Genomic DNA, 17,373 nt, shown 5'->3' with positions numbered 1-17,373 from the left:
CTGGAAACCTGCGAGAGGGGCGTCGCTTATCCTATGACGCGAAATAGCCCCGACTTTCGGCATCTGGAGACGGAACGGGCGGAAGGACGCCGTCCCTAACGCTGTATTTGGAGACTCGAGCGGAGTGAGTCACGAGTGACCTTGAGGTCGCCTATATTGCGTGACGTGTGCATTCGTCCGGGTGTTTTTTTCTTGCAGCTCCGTCTGACGTCCGGGGTCCCTCGAGCGCGCCCTGGGCTCGCGTGGCCTGGTTGTGTGTGCGCACGCGCAGCGTCCCCCCCCCCCGGCCGTCCTGCAGTTCCAGTTTGCGTGGCGTGGGGGCGCGCGCGGCGTGGGGCGGTTTGGGGCGCGGCTGGTGCTGGGCGGGGCGGCGCGTGTTGCCGGTTGGTGTGGAAGCAGCGAACGGGAACCGCTGTATTCTAAAAGCCGATTTTCTTTAACAGGACTCTGGCCCCGACCTCAAGGAGTTGACAACCCTGTGAGGAGAGGGAGCTAGCAGTAAGTGCTGAGTCTCTGTGTCCCCAGTGCATCCGCACAGGTATTCAGCCACAGCCGATATAGATGTGGCTCTAGAAGTCCGAGATGAATAAGGTGGAGAACAGAAGTCAGCAGGACTATTTAGACAGCTTAGGACGAGTCAAAGCAAAGATACGGGCCAGGTGTACAGGAACCACACAGAGCACAAGGGTTCTTAACCGGCTGGGACCTGAGAGCTCTTTTGGAAATGTAATATACAGTTGCGGATCAGCCTCCTAGGAAAATGTGTTTATGTGTATCAAAGTATTTTCTGTATAATTTTATTGGGAAAAAAATTACTTGAGGTCTTGTTGAACTCTTGTTTTGTCATTGACCTGTTTTACAACCGTAACTTCTGCAGCATAAAGAGAGTGGAAATTGAGTTTGTCCAGTGGAGAAGTAGTTATTTTTCCCTGAGTAGTTTTAACATTCATTTCCATTTTCCTGATCGATGTGTGTACGTACCTGTGTACTTTTTTCTGTTATTATTATTTTTGAAGATTTGTTTTTATTGGAAAGGCAGGTATAGAGAGGAAGATCTTCCATCTGATGAGTCACTTCCTAATTGACCGCAGTGGCCAGAGCTGAGCTGGTCCAAAGCCAGGAGCCAGGAACTTCTTTCTGGTTTCACATGCAGGTATAGGATCCTAAGGCTTTGGGCCGTCCTCAATTGCTTTCCCAGGCCACAAGCAGGGAGCTGGATGGGAAGTGGAGCTGCCAGGATTAGAACCGGCACCCATGTGGGATCCCAGCACATTCAAGGCGAAAACTTTAGCCACTAGGCCACGCTGTGCTGGGCCTCCTGTATACTTTTTAAATTCACCTTAGAGCTGGTTTTTTCACCGCTGGTTCCTTCATTAATTATTTAAGGAAGGTCTACATTGACTTCATTTTACTTTTGTACAAGGGTCATGCATTTTTTATTTTTGTTTAAACTTATAATTTAGTGTAGTAAACAAATTTTGTTTGTTTATGTGAATGGCAGAGCATCAGAGACAGAAAGATGTCTTCCACCCTCTGGTTCACTTTCCAGATTTTAAGTTTAAGCTGGACCAGGCCCAACATGGGGGCCAGGAACTCCACTTGAGGCTCCCACCTGGGAACTGTGAGCCGGACTTCATTGGAAGCACGCAGGATTGGGATTATATACAACTCACATAATGGCCCAGTGCTCCACCATGCCCCAGTGTTCTCAGGAGCTCTTGAGTGATGGGCAGGGGTGTGGTCAAGCAGTCAGGATGTTGCTTGAAGAGCCTCATGGTTTCAACCTTGCCTGATCTACCTGTCAGCAAGCATTTCATGAGTGAACTAGTGGATGGAAGAGTTCTATCACCCTCTTGCTGGCCTTTAAGAGGGAACTAAAGGAAATTATAGTCATAATAATTCCTGTGTTAGGACATAGATTGCTAGTAACAATTACTTACTAACTAGTAAGTAAGCCTGTGAGACCCAGCTACACCTGGACCCACATATCTCGCTGGTTTTAGCAAATAAAATATCTAATAGTGTGTGAGCATTTAGAACAATGTGAAGTGCCTGGCATTTTTATGCAGTAACTTTTATTTTTTGTTTAAAGACCATAGAAGCCAATTTTTTTTTCTTAATGCATATCAGACAAGTGCTTAGAATTTCTGATGTTGAGTTCAGACAGCCACCTCAAAACCAGATCTGTTTCGACAAGTTATACATCGGCTTCTTTAAAAAGTGTCTAACTAGGCCTGGCAATGTGGCCTAGTGGCTAAAGTCCTCATCTTGAGTGTGCCAGGATCCCATATGAGTGCTGGTTCTAATCCCTGTGGCTCCACTTCCCATCCAGCTCCCTGCTTGTGGCCTGGGAAAGCAGTTGAGGACGGCTCAAAGCCTTGGGACCCTGTACCTGTGTGGGAGACCTGGAGGAAATTCCTGGCTCCTGGCTTTGGATTGGCGCAGCACTGGCCATTGTGCTCACTTGAGAAGTGAATCATCAGATGGAAGATCTTCTCCGTCTCTCCTCTCTGTATATCTGACTTTGCAATAAAAACAAATAAATCTTAAAAAAAAAAGTCTAATTGATAGGACTTAATGAGAGTGGTAAATTATAATAGTGGCACGTGGTTGCCTGTTGCTGAGTATGTTCTCTAAAGCAGCATTTTGAAAGGCTTTAGTTGCATTGTTTTGAACTGGATCCCATATAAGGATGCAGGTGTCACAGACACGGCTGTCCCTCTGTATTTAATTTATAGTCTACCAACTTGAAAGAGGTTGAAATGCTTAACATTTCTCAAGTGCTTTTCAATGTGTTTACTTAACTGTTCAACAAATATTCAGGTAATGATGAATGTAAAGTCCCATGCCCTCATAGCATTTACGTTCTAGGAAAGTAGATAAACAATACAGTTATAGTAAGAACCCTGTGCAGGGCAGAAGTTGTGCAAGAAATTGTTTTGTTTTTTAAGACTATTTAACAGGCAGAATTACACTGAGAGGGGCCTTTCTGAGTGTGCTGAGTGTGCTGCCTCACTCCCCAGCTGGCTGAAACATACTGGGCTGAGAATTGGAACACGCTAAAGCCAGGAGCTTCGTTCAGGTCTCCCACACGGGTGCATGGACCCAAGCACTCAGGCCATCTGCTGCTGCTTTCCCAGGTGTAATTGCATGGTGCTGGATTGGAAGTGGAGCATCTGGGTTCTCAAATGTGTACCTGGACAGGATGCCTGGGCAGCAGGTAGCAGCTTTGAATGCTATGCCATGACGCTTGCCCCACTTATGTTAAATTAATGATTTTTACCCTTAGGATTGCATGTAAGAGAAAAAGGGTAGAGGCAGGCGGACCACTAAGGAAGATTTTAACTATAACTTAGGCAAACCATGGAGATTGTTTGGATCAGGTGGGTTGTGAAAGAGGTATTCCTATTCAGGGTATAGTTAAAACTAACAGTCAAAGTGATGAATTGACTGTGAGGAATTAGGAATGATTTCAGGGTTTTGTCCACTTAGCAGAGTCTGTTTGCTATGTTCACTTGGAGATATGGTTTGGATCAGGGGTGGAGCATGGGGCCGTTAGGGCCATGAAGTCACATGCTCTGCCCTGCTGAGACAGCCACAGCAGGAACTGGAATGTAATAAATCTGTGTCGGGCTCATTTTTTTACATGATTATTTTGTCTGCCCTGTGAATGATGTTATAGTTACCCAGGAGGCCCTTTTGCAGAGAAAAACCTACTTTACCTAAGTAAATTGGCTGTGTCATCGGGACGGTTGCATGTTAGAATGGGGATCTAATGAGAAAATAATAGTTAGGGAGCATCTGTGTAAGGCCGAGACACTCCACACGCAGAGTATGTGGGTGAAGAGGGAGGCTCAGGATCCAGCCCCATCACAGAAAGCATGCAAAGGAAACTGCAAATGCACAGTGGGACCCACTAATGACTGGCTTTTCTGGAATGAGACAGGATGGGTACTGGTGACAGTATGGGATGATGAGTGAAGTTGTATGATTTTAATTGTTGAAGCGCCCAGTGAGACCAGATAGTGGAGCAGGAAGAAACGCAGAACAGTGTGTTCCTGCCTCTTGTAGCCATCCTGTTTGAGACTCCACATCAGCCACCTAATCCAACTCTTCCCATCCACCTTCAGGATTGGGTGAGCCCTCAGCCAGTGAAACATTGGGGCTTAAATGTCTATTGCAGAATCTGGCTTATTCTAACTGGCAGAGGCAGGAGATAGCTTACGGCTTTCATCTCCCAGGCATAATCAGCAGGAATAAATGCAGCTCTGTTGCTTATCTTCAACGTTCCTGTTAAATTTTTTTTCCCTTTGAAGGCAAGCCCAAATATTTTATGATTTATCCTATTTTAACCGTGTTAATAACTTGTGATTTACAGACATGGAAGAAATGGAAATTGAAGGCGGAAATCGAAAGAATATGGAAGAGGAAAGCACTGAAAAGAAAAAAGAAGTAGAAAAAAAGAAAAGGTCCAGAGTGAAGCAGGTGCTTGCAGATATTGCTAAGCAAGTGGACTTCTGGTTTGGGGATGCAAATCTCCACAAAGATAAATTCCTTAGGGAACAGATTGAGAAATCTAGAGATGGATGTAAGTAAATAACTGTTAGATATATTGTAATAATTAGATATATGTATTTACCTTATATGCACCATATGTATATTTTGTTCACTGTAAACCAAAAAGCAGCATGCCAATTTAGCTGAGCACTACATTACCCTAACCCAAACATCAAAGGCCTGTTCACTTACTCAAAGGGAAAAAGCTATAAATTTTATCTGTAATATTCACCTTTTTTTTAACAGATGTAGACATATCACTTCTACTGTCTTTTAACAAAATGAAAAAACTTACTACTGATGGGAAATTAATAGCCAGAGCATTGAAAAGTTCTGCTATTGTAGAGGTAATTAAAAATCTTAAAAATAATATAGCCGATTAAGCTGGAGTAAATTTACTAATTTTAACATCTGATTTTGTAGCTGGATTTAGAAGGCACCAAAATCAGGAGGAAAAAACCTCTGGGTGAAAGACCAAAAGATGAAGATGAGCGAACAGTGTATGTGGTAAGCCATTTTCTGAGACCAAATTCTTATTCAAAGAGACAAGGAAACACTTTATTAATGTTAAAATTTTATTGGCATATATATTGTGAAAGACTTACTATTTATTACTCATTACTGCTTATAATTTATTGTAGGAATTACTTCCAAAAAATGTTAATCACAGCTGGATTGAAAGAGTATTTGGAAAATGTGGCAATGTGGTTTATGTAAGTATACCACACTATAAATCTACTGGAGATCCAAAAGGATTTGCTTTTGTGGAATTTGAAACCAAAGAACAAGCAGCAAAAGCTATTGAGGTAGGTCCAGATCCTAAAAAGAGAAAATTGAAAAATTTAGCAAACAGGTGTTACACATAGTAAAATTATCTTCAAATCGTTCAGTTTCTTAACAACCCTCCGGAAGAAGCACCAAGAAAACCTGGCATATTTCCTAAAACGGTGAAAGACAAGCCCATTCCTGCCCTCCAAGTAGCTGGTAAGTGTTTTAACAGTTACACATGGCCTTGGCCAACGGGACAGTGAATTGATACTTGTTTTAGTGTTCTGAGATAAAACTGACTACCTTTACAGAAGAAAAGAAAAAGAAAAAGAAGAAAAAAGGGCGTGTGAAGAAGGAAGAGAATGCGCAGACCAAGGAACTCACGGTGGACACCAGCAGTGAAGGCAAAGTGAAAAGCTCCAGGGCCGCATCCGAGGGCTCTGAAGCAGAAGCTACTGAACCCCAAAAACAGCCCTCGAAGAAAAAGAAAAAACGCGAAAAGGGCCATCTGTCCAAAGCCTCTGAAGGCAGAACAGAGAAGAAGAGAAAGAGAAGCAGCTCTGAAGATGCAGAAAGCTTAGCTCCCAGGACCAAAGTAAAAAAAGTGGCCCATAAAGACAGCAGTAAAACTGAAGCACCAGAAGTTTCCAAAGAAAACAGAGGTATGACTAATAAGCTTAACCTTGTATTCCATCAGTTAATAAGTATTTGATTACTTTAAGTCTGATTTCCCCAGATTTAGGATTCTCTACTGAAGAGGAAAAGGACACCGGAGACATTAAAGATAATGCTCTCTTAAAAACAAAAAGGAAGCATAAGAAAAAACATAAAGAGAGACACAAAATGGGAGAAGAGGTTATACCTTTGAGAGTACTATCAAAGTAAGTACATGGTATAAATTCCCTGTTCAGCCATTGAGAACATTCCATCACCATTGCTAAAGTGCAATTCCAGTATATATTCAACAGAGTTGCATATTAGCAACAGTAATGGCATGTAACCAAGACTTGCAAGCAGTGTGGGTTTAAAAACAGCAGATAGTAGGAACCACCACACTCAAACATGGAAGCACTTATTTTTATTGTGGTACAGCAAGTGCCTCCATGTTAAAGTGGAGAGGGCACCTTAACGGACTGGAACACAGCTGAAACAGAATTGAACTGCCCTTTTTGCACTCTTGAGGCCTTTTGAAAAAGAAAATGGAAGACTTACCATCACCAAAACATGGAAGCACTTACTTTTTTAGTTTCAAAGCAAGTACACCCACGTTTAAGTGGTGGGAAGCCCGGTCTTTAAGTGCTTTCCCTGAAACAAAGTTTTAGTAAAAAGCTCCTTTAGAAAATAGCAATTTTAAAAATCGTGTGGTTTGGAGACACCTCCACTGAAACATGGAAGCACTTACTTTTGTTGTACACAGCAGGTGCCCCCATGTTAAAGCAAAGGGGATCCCTTCAGCTTCTACAAGGAAGGAGACAGGCTGCAGGAGTATGTGGAATTCACTTCTACTAAAACATGAAAGCACTTACTTTTCTTAGCAGAAATCAAAGAAAGCACCTCCATGTTAAAGTTGAAGGGAGCCCACCAAGGAATGATTGCCGAGTAGAAAAACGAATTAGAAAAGGGGAGAAAAAGAGCTTTTCCTTACCTTCCTCAGCAAGCACACACAGATGTCCTTTCTTCTCTGGAAGGGTGGAAGACAAGACATCAGGCACTTCTATTTATACTGTTCTTAACTCCTAAATTCCTTTGGCCTTTTTATCTCTGAGAATCATTGCAAGAGCCTTTTGTTATTTTAATGTATCAGCTCTCAGGGATGGTATGATCCTTGGTGGATCTGGATTTTTTTGAAGTACACAGATGCCAACAACAGTTAGCAACAAAAACCACTATCACTAGATACTCTCCTCTGAAACAAGAAAAAAAGCCGTCTACTTGTTTGATGGCATAGATTAGAGTAACAATTGACTGTTCCCACTAAACTAGGAGATGCATTGTGTTTCTATCTGGGGCAGCTCTAGCTGTTTGAGGAAAGTCTATGTAAATAAATAAATTGCTTCCATAATGTGTTTTTTTTTTCTTCTGAGAAATTCCTTTTGCTTTGAGCAAATACTAAGGAATGTTATCTCACAAATTGGGAGCGGTTTAACAAATCCACTTTGCGTTTTAATTTCTCACTTTTCCCTAATAGTGAACTGCTCAGTGAATGCTACTAAATAATGGCTTCTTAAATGGTGCCTTCCTGATGTAAAATATTTGAAGCACACTTAACAATTTAAATGGGAACTTTAAAAGGTTTAATCTAGAATGCTATCCTTGCAAAAAAAAAAAGTTTAATCTGAAAGTGGGGTAGGGTGCATTGCCTTTCCTTGTCAGCTAGGTGGAGTTTAGGACCTAGTGTCCGAGTGTACAGTTAAATAGAGTGAGGAGGAAGTGTTTGCAGTCACTGGAAACATATATACTTAGGGACTGCTCTTTTTTATTTAGTCATCCTTTGTCACTATTTCAATAGTTACTTTTTTTTTTTTACAGGAGTGAATGGATGGATTTAAAAAAAGAATATTTGGCCCTACAAAAAGCCAGCATGGCTTCTTTAAAAAAAACAATATCCCAAATAAAATCAGAGTCAGAAATGGATGCAGACAGTGGAGGACCTAATAAGTCAGGCGTGAAAAATGAAAATGGTAAAGATAACTATGATAATTTTTTCTAGTCTCAATTTAAATGTGTGATTGATTCTTTTAAACAGTATGTTTTTAGCAATATGAGAAATTGTCCACCATTTTCATTATTAGAAATGAATGCTTAGTTTGTAAGAATAAGGACTGATTTCTTATCTAACTTTAATCCATAATAGAAGCCACAAACCAGTAACAGACCTTATCCAAATTAGAATCTTCTTTTAAATTTCCACAAAATATAAAAAATAATTTTCCCTATTGAATAATAGTATTTAGAATATTCTTAAATAATATTTATTTAGAATATTCTTAAATAATATTTTTTTTATTAAGCAGTATTGTTTTGTTCCTTGTTTCAGGGAAAAGCAGTAATTTGTAAAGTTTTATAAATGTTCTTCTAACAATAACACTTTACATTTAGAGTAACAAGATTTTGCACATTTTATTTTATACTAATCTGAAATATTGTGATGCAGGGCACAGCCTTCACTATTTAAATTCAGTATTTATTTCAAGGTAAATTATGTAAATCATCATGAGAAATTGTTTTTCTATAATGTCCTAAGTATTCCACTATCAAGTGTAAGAGATTTATTCCCTTTTCCATTTGAAATCAGAAGCCAACAGGGAGGAGCCTGGTGCCCCGGAGAAGGTTCCTGCCACAGGACCACAGTTTGTGAGTGGAGTGATTGTGAAGATTGTTAGCTCGGAGCCCATACCTGGCAGGAAACAAGTCCGGGTAATGCTTTTGAACACCTAGAGTGTTTTTTCCCTTCTCTTCCTCATGTGAAAATGCTTTGAGTATGGGAAACAAGACAAATCAAAACAGAATTTGTGTATGTATTGTAAAACCACTACTGTAGCATTCTGATTATTTGGAAACACTTAGATTTGAAGTGAAGCAAAATCTACGCTGAAATTGCTAATTCAGATATATAGTGAGCAGTCTTTACAGGAAAATTGCAACTTGTGCATATTTTCTTTAGTTTTCCTAATGGCTGCGGTGTGATTGAATAAGAAAGTAGAGTGTAACCATTCTAACATTAAAGCAGTAGGAGCAGGAAAACCTCTTAGAAAACTTTTTTCTTTTGATGAAAACAGGTTTCACTGAAACACTTGACACCAAAACATTTTTAGAAGATTTAATCATCATTAGAGTTTAGCTGAAATTGTTTGTGATACTATAATCATCGGATACTACCTTATTTAGGAGCATGTTTAAGATTTTCTAAGTTTGCTTTTTTGGTGTTCTTGCCCTTCAATAGATCCCAGAAAAAGTAGTTTGCATATTTTTAATGTACGGTCATGGACTTATTTTTGTTAATGAAACCATCTTAGAAATGAGCATTTTTGCTGACAGAAAAGCAGGAGATTTTATAGGAAATTAGCTTGTCTATCATTTTTTTCCCCAGTTTTTTCAATACATGGTGATTGCTTTTCATGCACAGATTATTTCAAAGTTCTTTAATGCTGATGCAGATAAATTCGTACTTACGTGTAATGCCAGAATTGTTGTACCTTACTGGTAGTAATCTTTTTCCGCTTTATATAGTTGATCCCATTTATCCTAGCACAGTGCTTTTTTCTTATCAGTGCAGTCTTCCTCCTTTGTGTGTGGTTATCATAGTAACTCACACTTAACCTTGTCACCAAGGTTAGGGATTTGACTTAAATTCACAGAATGTTTTATAGCATTAAGAACTGTATTTTAAGTGCTCAGCACCATGTAATATATAGTTTTTGTTTTATACAGATCTGTACCATTCACATTTTATAATAGCTGCTGAGGCTGTTCATTCACAATAATGTCTGGACACTATTTTAATATCTAAAATCCCGCAGTCATCACTAAAAACATGAACTTTCTATCTTAATATTGATAAGATATTTAGACAATCCCAATATGCAACTATCATCTTGCCTTTCAGTGTGTGGTAGCAACCTAGAATTCAGGGTAAAAGGCTACACGTTTGAGGGACGGAAATTCTGTGGTTCAGTTACAAAAGATTCAACACAGAAGTTACTCAGAGTTTGTAATCTGGAATCACTGACATCACTGAATGATAATGTGCATTCTTCATTTATGATTATCAGAATCGTAAAATAACTGCAGTAGTGAAGTTAGTAGTTACATTTTACTGGGACAAAACCTGGGCTGTGATGGTGGTTACTGCTGCCAATGACTTGCCAATGTGATTTTCAGGTTTTTAGTTCTGAGGATTAGCCTGACATTACAATGGATATTTAGTAAATATCTCCTAATTCATCTAAAAAAGTTACAAAAATCACGACCATTTAACACGTTCAGATTTTATAAATTAAATTCTACTTATTCTTGCTTTGTGTCCAAATTTAGGGCTGACTTATTTGATGACAAAATGGAAGGTATATTGCCAGGTTTTTTTTTCTAATTCGTGGAATAACTGTTTTATGGTAGATGATGTATTAAGTATTGGAGTGAGTCACAGATTATTTTTTTTAATTATTGCCTAATAGACTTTTCTTGATCTGTGATGACATAGTATTTCTAGATATTTTCAGTTCTTTCCATAATACAGTCATCTAGGAATTCAACATCTAAGAGTAATATAAAATATCTGCTTCTACAAAATTTGAGACAAAGCTAAAGGTGAGGTAGTATAGGGCTTTTTTTTTTTTTTACAGTGGAGAATCTCCAGTTATTTCTTTAATCTTATGAATGGAACCTTTGTGTCAGATTCCTAATTAGCAGCATAACATTCCTGCATAAATACTTTGTTTTTGCTGTAGAACCTGCTGGGTGGGGGGGAGTTGATTAAGAATGCAGGAATCTTGTTAATTTGCCCTCACAGCAGGTATTATATGTAAAACTTTTTCCCTCATTGCCTTGTTTAGAAGTTACTTGGGCATTTTAACAAAAGCTTTGTTGAGCTGTGCCCTGTTGGATCCACTGGGGGAAATAGGGAGTTTTGTAGATGTAAAATAATGAAACTTTTTTCCTGTAAGTTTTATAAAAAGTTTAATTAATTTTACACATAGTTTAAGTTGTAAGTAATTTTCTACAGGTAAGTTAAGAGCACAGATTCTCTAATTTCTTTTCCATTTACTTTGTTTCCTTTTACTGATGGCTCCTGACTTGAATCCTTTAGTGAAGGAGGACCATTGAATGCATTCATGTTTGTTAATGTCCTGCCTTGTTGAATGATATTCCCCTTGTGGCTTGTGATTTAGGAGTATGTTCTTAAAATGCAAAGGGAAGTAAGTTTTTAGTAGTGTTATTTTTAATTGATTCTCTTCCTTGTCCATATCTTTTGTAGCAACATTTGTGCATAGTTAGATATATTTTATATCTAATGTTTAGTCCGCATAACCCAGCTAACCACTGGAATAATTTTAGAATTACTGTGAAGCATTTTTATTAACGGCTTTAATACTTTCTACAAAACTTCAATGCAGGATACTTTGGCTGCAATCTCAGAAGTTGTTTATGTTGATTTGCTAGAAGGAGATACAGAATGCCATGCTAGATTTAAAACTCCAGAGGATGCTCAAGCAGTAATGAAAGCATGTGCGGAAATCCAGAAAAAGCACTGCTGGAAAGTAGAGATTCTTTCTGGTAAATTTCTTTTCATAATAGTTCTTGTGACGAATTGTATTTTCAGAGTTTGGCTAATGAAGCTAGTGTTTTGTGTCTCAGTGTGTAGCTCCATGATTTACAATGCAGTGCTTTGAATGCATTTTTCCATAAGTATCCTGCATTTAGAGATGAAAGTTTTTATTGTTTTTAAGGTGATCATGAACAGAGATACTGGCAGAAGATTTTGGTAGACAGACAGGCCAAACTTAATCAACCTCGGGAAAAGAAAAGAGGCACTGAGAAGGTAATCCATTCGTGTTTGCTTGTTTGTTTTTACACCCTGAATAGCGCTTGGAGGTTAATAACTTCTGAATGTCAATAACAGGTAGTCATAAAATAACTTTGGTTTTGCCATTATGTAACAAAGGCCTACACAGGATAGTGTCTTAGTTTGAGAAGTAATATTGTGGTTTTTTTGGCTACACAATGCATGAAGTTACAATTATTTTCCCACAGGGATACATAATTTTACAATTTCCATTTTCTCCCCTTTAAAAAAAAATTGCTGCAAGTTACAATGTCTCCATTTCTGCCTGCTCTGCTTTGTTTGTCAGTAAATGATTGGAGGAAGACTGCCTTCATGATACAAGCATAGGGTATTTAGATTACAGCTTATAATGATTTGAGACTCTACAGATAATATTGACTTTAAGTATAATCATTGCTACAACAATGATGAGCTTTGTTCCTTTTTCTGGGGAAGAACGTGATACTAGTAAGCTAAAAATACCTTAAACCTAGCCTGTCTAGTTTAAAAGTTATGCTTTCATATTTCAACATGGCTGATTTGATTTCATGTGTTCAAAATTATCTTTAAAAAAGTTTTTTTTAAATCCATTGTTTTTCATCAGCCTTGGAGTTTATGGCGATTCAGGGGAAGGTCACCAGCTGGTCTTTGTTAATTTAGTTTGCTCACATGAGATTGCACCTCCTGAGATGCAGTGGTCTCTGTCCTTCCTAAAAGACTCTTCTAGGCATTTGAGGAGTTCATTTCAAAGTCTGCTTGTTTTTATTTGAATGTTAAAATCATTAATTCAGAACTGAAATAGGTCCATTTTTTAAATCAAGACTTACACTCTAGCTGGGATTTTTTTGTTTAGATTGATTTTTTCAGTAGGAATTACTCATTTAATATTATAAATTTAGAAAGGTTCTTTGACAGTTTAATTTGCAAAAATCAAACATTTGCTGGAGAATTTTATTAACTGATGAAACATAAATGAATAGATGAATCTTGATATGGAGAGTTCTTTTTCCCTGATTTCATTCACTTGTTCATGGTCAATTTGTTACATAGAAACATCTAAAGCTGTGAAAGTAGTCAGATCATGTCATGAAATGAGGCTACCACCCAAGGTAACTGCTGTACAGAGCTTGTCAGAGGACAGTAAACTATAACTAGATTAACCTACTTATTTTGTAATTAATTTGGCTAACATGTTTTGAATGTCCTTTTTCTTGAAATTGGTACAAGCCTGAATAACAAACTCTCCTGAGTTCATGGAAACTTGCAGGTAAACATGGGTTTAGGTTGTAGTCAGCACTGACTTCATATCATGAGGCTTTCCAGGAGATTTCTCTAGGAAGGTGACAAAGCAGAGGCCTTAGGGAAGTGAGGAAGCCGACCCAGAGTTGGAGGAACCGCTATCTAGTGAATAGCAACAAACAGTGCAGATCTTGAGGGAGGATTATCAGGAGCTAGAAAAGACCAGTGAAGCGTGGGGAGGACTCAGCAGAACCTTCGTGGTGGAAAGCAAATGCTGAGAAAAAAATAGAGTGTCAGTGATTCTGCCAAAAGTATGAAGTAAATGCTTTACTGACAAGGCATTTCCACAAGCCCAGCATTTCCACAGGGCTGTTGAGGGACAGAAGAGCAATAACAAGAAAAACTGTTGAAATGAATGCTTACTAATAACTGTGGTTTTCAAAGAAAAATATTTGCACTTAATCCAAAACTAAATATATTTTTAACTTTTCTTCTTCCTTCTATGTAATTTCATCTGCTGCCTTTAAATATAATGTAAGGAAGTAGGTGCTTGGTGCATTGGTTAAGGCTCTGCTTTAGCCACACACATCGTATATCAGAGTGGCTGGTTCAAGTCCAGCTACTCTGCTTCCCATCTAGCTTATTGCTGGTGAGCATCCTAGATGGCATGGTGATGGCTGCAGTCCCTGTGTCCCTGCTACTAACCCAGACAACCCAGATGGAATTCCAGCCTCCTGGCTTCAGCCCGGGCCTAGCCCTAGCCCTGGCTACTGTGTTGCAGACAGCAGTTCAGCCTGCTGCATCACAGTGCTGGCTCCATACAAAAGTAGATGATAAATGTCTTTAAAATTTAAGAGGAGTTAAAATAGTAGACCCTTACTTGAAATGTTTCTTAATTTTCAAATTTTAAACCACGGTGTCTTGATGATGATTGTCCAAGCCCGAGGGGATATGGAACTACAAATATAGATCTGAGCTCTCTGAAAAGAATAAAAACCATCAATGTAGAATAGTTGTTTATCTTATATAAGTTGATTAATTTCCTTCAAAGACCATTAACAAGACAGAGAGATGAGAAGCAGAGCTGAATAAGAGGACCCACCATACTGATATTATGAACCATTTCCCTTTTTGGCTGCTGGCCATGCCCACTGCACCACAACACTGGCCCAGGAGTAGCTATTTTTTTAATTGAAAAGTCTTTTTTTTTTCTTTTTAAAGATTTGTGTATTTATTTTTGAGGCAGAGTTAGAAGAGGGGAAAGAGAAAGAAGGAGAGAAACACATATCTTCCATGTGGTGGTATATTTCCCAAAGACCACCAAGGCCAAGGTTGAGCCAAGCTGAAACAAAGAGGCAGGAAATTGATTCCTGTCTCTCATGTGGGTGTAGTGGTCCCAGTACTTGTGCCATCTTCTCCTGGCTTCTTGAGGTAGATTATAAGGGAACTGGATCGGAAGTGCACCAGCTACTGTGGGGTGCCAGGCATCATGGACATAACTTTCCCAGTTGTACCACAATCTCGTCCTTAGTTCAGATTTTCATTACTACAGAACGAAAGTAGAGAAGAGAGTGGGTTATTGCAAAGATTTATTACCCGTTATGCTTACTAAGCCATAATCTCATCATTTCTTTTTATGATTGATTTCACCTAAATTTTCATGAAAATAGGTAGTTGTGAAGTTTTTCTAACCATAATCATTTAGGTATCTAACATTCCATTTTCTGATTTTTTTCTCTGTAGTTAATCACCAAAGCTGAAAAGATTAGACTGGAGAAGACTCAGCAAGCAAGTCAACACATTAGATTTTCTGAATACGACTGAAAATAATTACAGTTGACTTCTTACTGTTTCACTGGATTCTCCACCAATTCATAGAAAATCCATTTGTATTATGGTAGTACTACATAACGAATGTTTTTCTAAGATTTACCTTTAGTTAAAATTGTTATTCCTCAACTTAAAAATAAGACTCTTGATTTTTCTTTAAGCATTTTATTTGTTGAAATTATCTGAGTTAACCTCAAGTGATTTCCTAATAAATTTGTTTTGAACATTGTCATTAAAAGAAGCATTTAATTGCATTGCAAAAACAATGCACGTCTTTAGAAAAATGTTCAAGAGTAGATATCAGTGGATTTCAGTTACGTTTTCTATTTTCGATTTGGGTATCCTTTCATGTTGGCTCATACAGACATCTGTGTGGTGCTACATTCTCTTGCTTTTTGCCGTTCTGGCTTTCCATTCAAGAATATATCCTACACGAACAGATGGACCACATCAGGTTAGGACACCTCTTTGACCTAATCTCATATCTTAGTATTGCATAAATTCTAGGCTGTTCTGCTTCCCATCTGACTTCCTGTTCCTGGGAAGTAGCAGATGATGACTTGGGAAAAGCTAAGTGAGTAAACCAGTGGATGGAAGAGCCAATTCCCTCTGTGTTGCCCTGCCTGTCTGTGCTTTTCAACTTTTTTTTTTTTTCTTTTTTAAACTAAAGAGTGCAAAACAATTCCTGGTTCCATCAGCTTTAGAGTAGGGGGTTGGCTGCTCCTAGAGTAGTGGGTGTAGCAGCATATAATTGGGAATCTGTTTATCAGCATTAGTGAACAATTTAAGAAGATAGCCTGCCTCCATGTGTTGGGAAATCAGTAGCTGTTGGCTACCAATGAGTACGTTAGCAACTGACCACTGAAAGCTTTCTCCTCTTTCTCTCCCAGAAGCAAATCTAGCATCCAACACTCATGGGGCAGGGGGAAGAAAAAGCTATAAATAATTGTTAAATCCTGTTATAAGGATAATGATTAAAGATGCTATAGTTGATCTACAAAAATCAGAAATGATTGTATGTTTTCTGATTAAAGGTTCATTTGTTACCAGTGAAGAATATCTTAAGGTGACAGTCGAAAATGTTGCAAGTACAATTTCAGAGATTCATCCCTTGGTAGTTTTTAAAAGATGGACTCAGTTCAACAAATCCTTATTAAATATCTGTGGATATCTTTGCAGCACTTTGGATACATTCATGAACAAAACAAAGATCCATCTTTCACGTAGCACATATTCCAGCAGTAAACAGAAGAGTACAGTTTGTTAGAATGTGATGACTCCTAGCGACAAAAAAAGGCAAAAGAAAAGAAGCACTCATTGTTTTAATCCTTTAGTCCTTTGATTTTAGCCCATAATTTTTTTATCTTGCTCTATATCAAACAGTGACACTTCAGTCATTGAAATTATAAAGAAAATGAAAATTTAAGATATCACAGGGGAGGCAGACAAGTAACTGCACAACTGTGAAACAGTTTGGGTGATGAGGTTACAATTCCTGCTGACGGTGGGAGTTCTGAAAGCTGAATCGTATCTGCGTGGCTTGTCCAGGTCCCTGTGAATCTTGAAATTGTAAAGGGGTAAGTGTGTAAATACTAAGCAAATAGTGATGCTTAGCAAATAGCTTGCTTAATTGAATTAAATTGATGGCTGCAGGAAGTTAGCCACATAGACACTTGATCTAGTTATAGAAAAGATATTTTTTTGAGTGCCTACTATGCACCTTCCTTTGTGTGTATCATTGGATTTGCTTCTTTAACTTCAAAACCAGTCTGACATAGGGACCGTGCGAAAGCATAGAAAAATGCATAAAAAAACTTTACTTTCCATCTATTAATGTTTGTGGTTAGTTGTGTTCTAGTGAAGTATATTACCTTTTTTGGCACCATTTTTAAAGTGAAAGTGCGAGCTGGCTTCATAACCTAGTGACTAAACCCTTACCTTGTACATGACAGGATCCCATGTGGGTGCCGGTTCTAACAACAGAGGCCACAGGTTCAGTGCACTTGGTAGCTCCCTCTCACCCCAACCTACTCCTGTTCTTGTTTCCCTCTTTCCAAAGATTTGCCTCTCATTTTAGACATATAATTGTGCTTCTGTTGCAATTAGGGATTTCTTCTTTTGTAAGAAGTGTGTTTTTATTGTCTACAGGATAGATTTATGGAATAGGAATTGCTGTGGTGTCCCAAACAAGCCAGAAAGTGCTATGCAAATTTTGCATGGCAGCAGCAGTATATAAAGATATGCTTTTTAAAACTCTCATTAATATGAAATACTACCAGTCTTTTCATTTATGCTAATCTTGAGTCCATCTTGTTAATGTTTTAAGGCACATTTCCCTGGTGCTCTTAAGATTAAGTACTTTTTGTATGCTCATTAAATAACCCTAGATTCCTTTTTCCTGGTTTTATAAAGTATAGTTATTTTTTTAATAGAGTTGA

At 38.4% G+C, this 17,373-nt stretch overlaps 1 protein-coding gene across 2 annotated transcripts; it reads left to right on the top strand.

The window, feature by feature from the left end:
• The first annotated feature begins 18 nt into the window (after positions 1 to 18).
• On the top strand, positions 19 to 15,159 carry LARP7 (La ribonucleoprotein 7, transcriptional regulator). Of its 2 annotated transcripts, XM_040967173.1 has the most exons (14): positions 19 to 124; positions 444 to 498; positions 4,379 to 4,588; positions 4,804 to 4,904; positions 4,981 to 5,064; positions 5,199 to 5,363; positions 5,448 to 5,541; positions 5,637 to 5,987; positions 6,023 to 6,206; positions 7,855 to 8,006; positions 8,621 to 8,742; positions 11,439 to 11,598; positions 11,772 to 11,863; positions 14,849 to 15,159. In XM_040967173.1, exons 3-14 carry the CDS (start codon positions 4,381 to 4,383, stop codon positions 14,927 to 14,929), a joined length of 1,794 nt encoding a protein of 597 aa, XP_040823107.1. In that variant the 5' UTR covers positions 19 to 124; positions 444 to 498; positions 4,379 to 4,380; the 3' UTR covers positions 14,930 to 15,159. The 2 variants fall into 2 exon arrangements, with proteins under 2 accessions (XP_040823107.1, XP_040823108.1); XM_040967174.1 differs by lacking the exon at positions 19 to 124 and having other exon boundaries at positions 323 to 538; positions 6,062 to 6,206.
• The last annotated feature ends 2,214 nt before the right edge of the window (positions 15,160 to 17,373 follow it).

Source organism: Ochotona curzoniae, unplaced genomic scaffold, assembly GCF_017591425.1.
Source record: "Ochotona curzoniae isolate NIBS_2020 unplaced genomic scaffold, NIBS_Ocur_1.0 scaffold_4506, whole genome shotgun sequence".
In the NCBI taxonomy this organism is placed as follows: Eukaryota; Metazoa; Chordata; class Mammalia; order Lagomorpha; family Ochotonidae; genus Ochotona; species Ochotona curzoniae.
This window is presented reverse-complemented; position numbering and strand designations above follow the sequence as displayed.

Excerpts from the sequence above, each read along its gene's own strand:
- LARP7 (XM_040967173.1), top strand. The coding sequence starts at position 4,381 with ATGGAAGAAATGGAAATTGAAGGCGGAAATCGAAAGAATATGGAAGAG. Across the intron at positions 5,988-6,022 it reads AGTTTCCAAAGAAAACAGAG|TTAATAAGTATTTGATTACT; the intron begins GTATGACTAATA and ends GTATTCCATCAG. Across the intron at positions 8,743-11,438 it reads CTGGCAGGAAACAAGTCCGG|GATACTTTGGCTGCAATCTC; the intron begins GTAATGCTTTTG and ends ACTTCAATGCAG.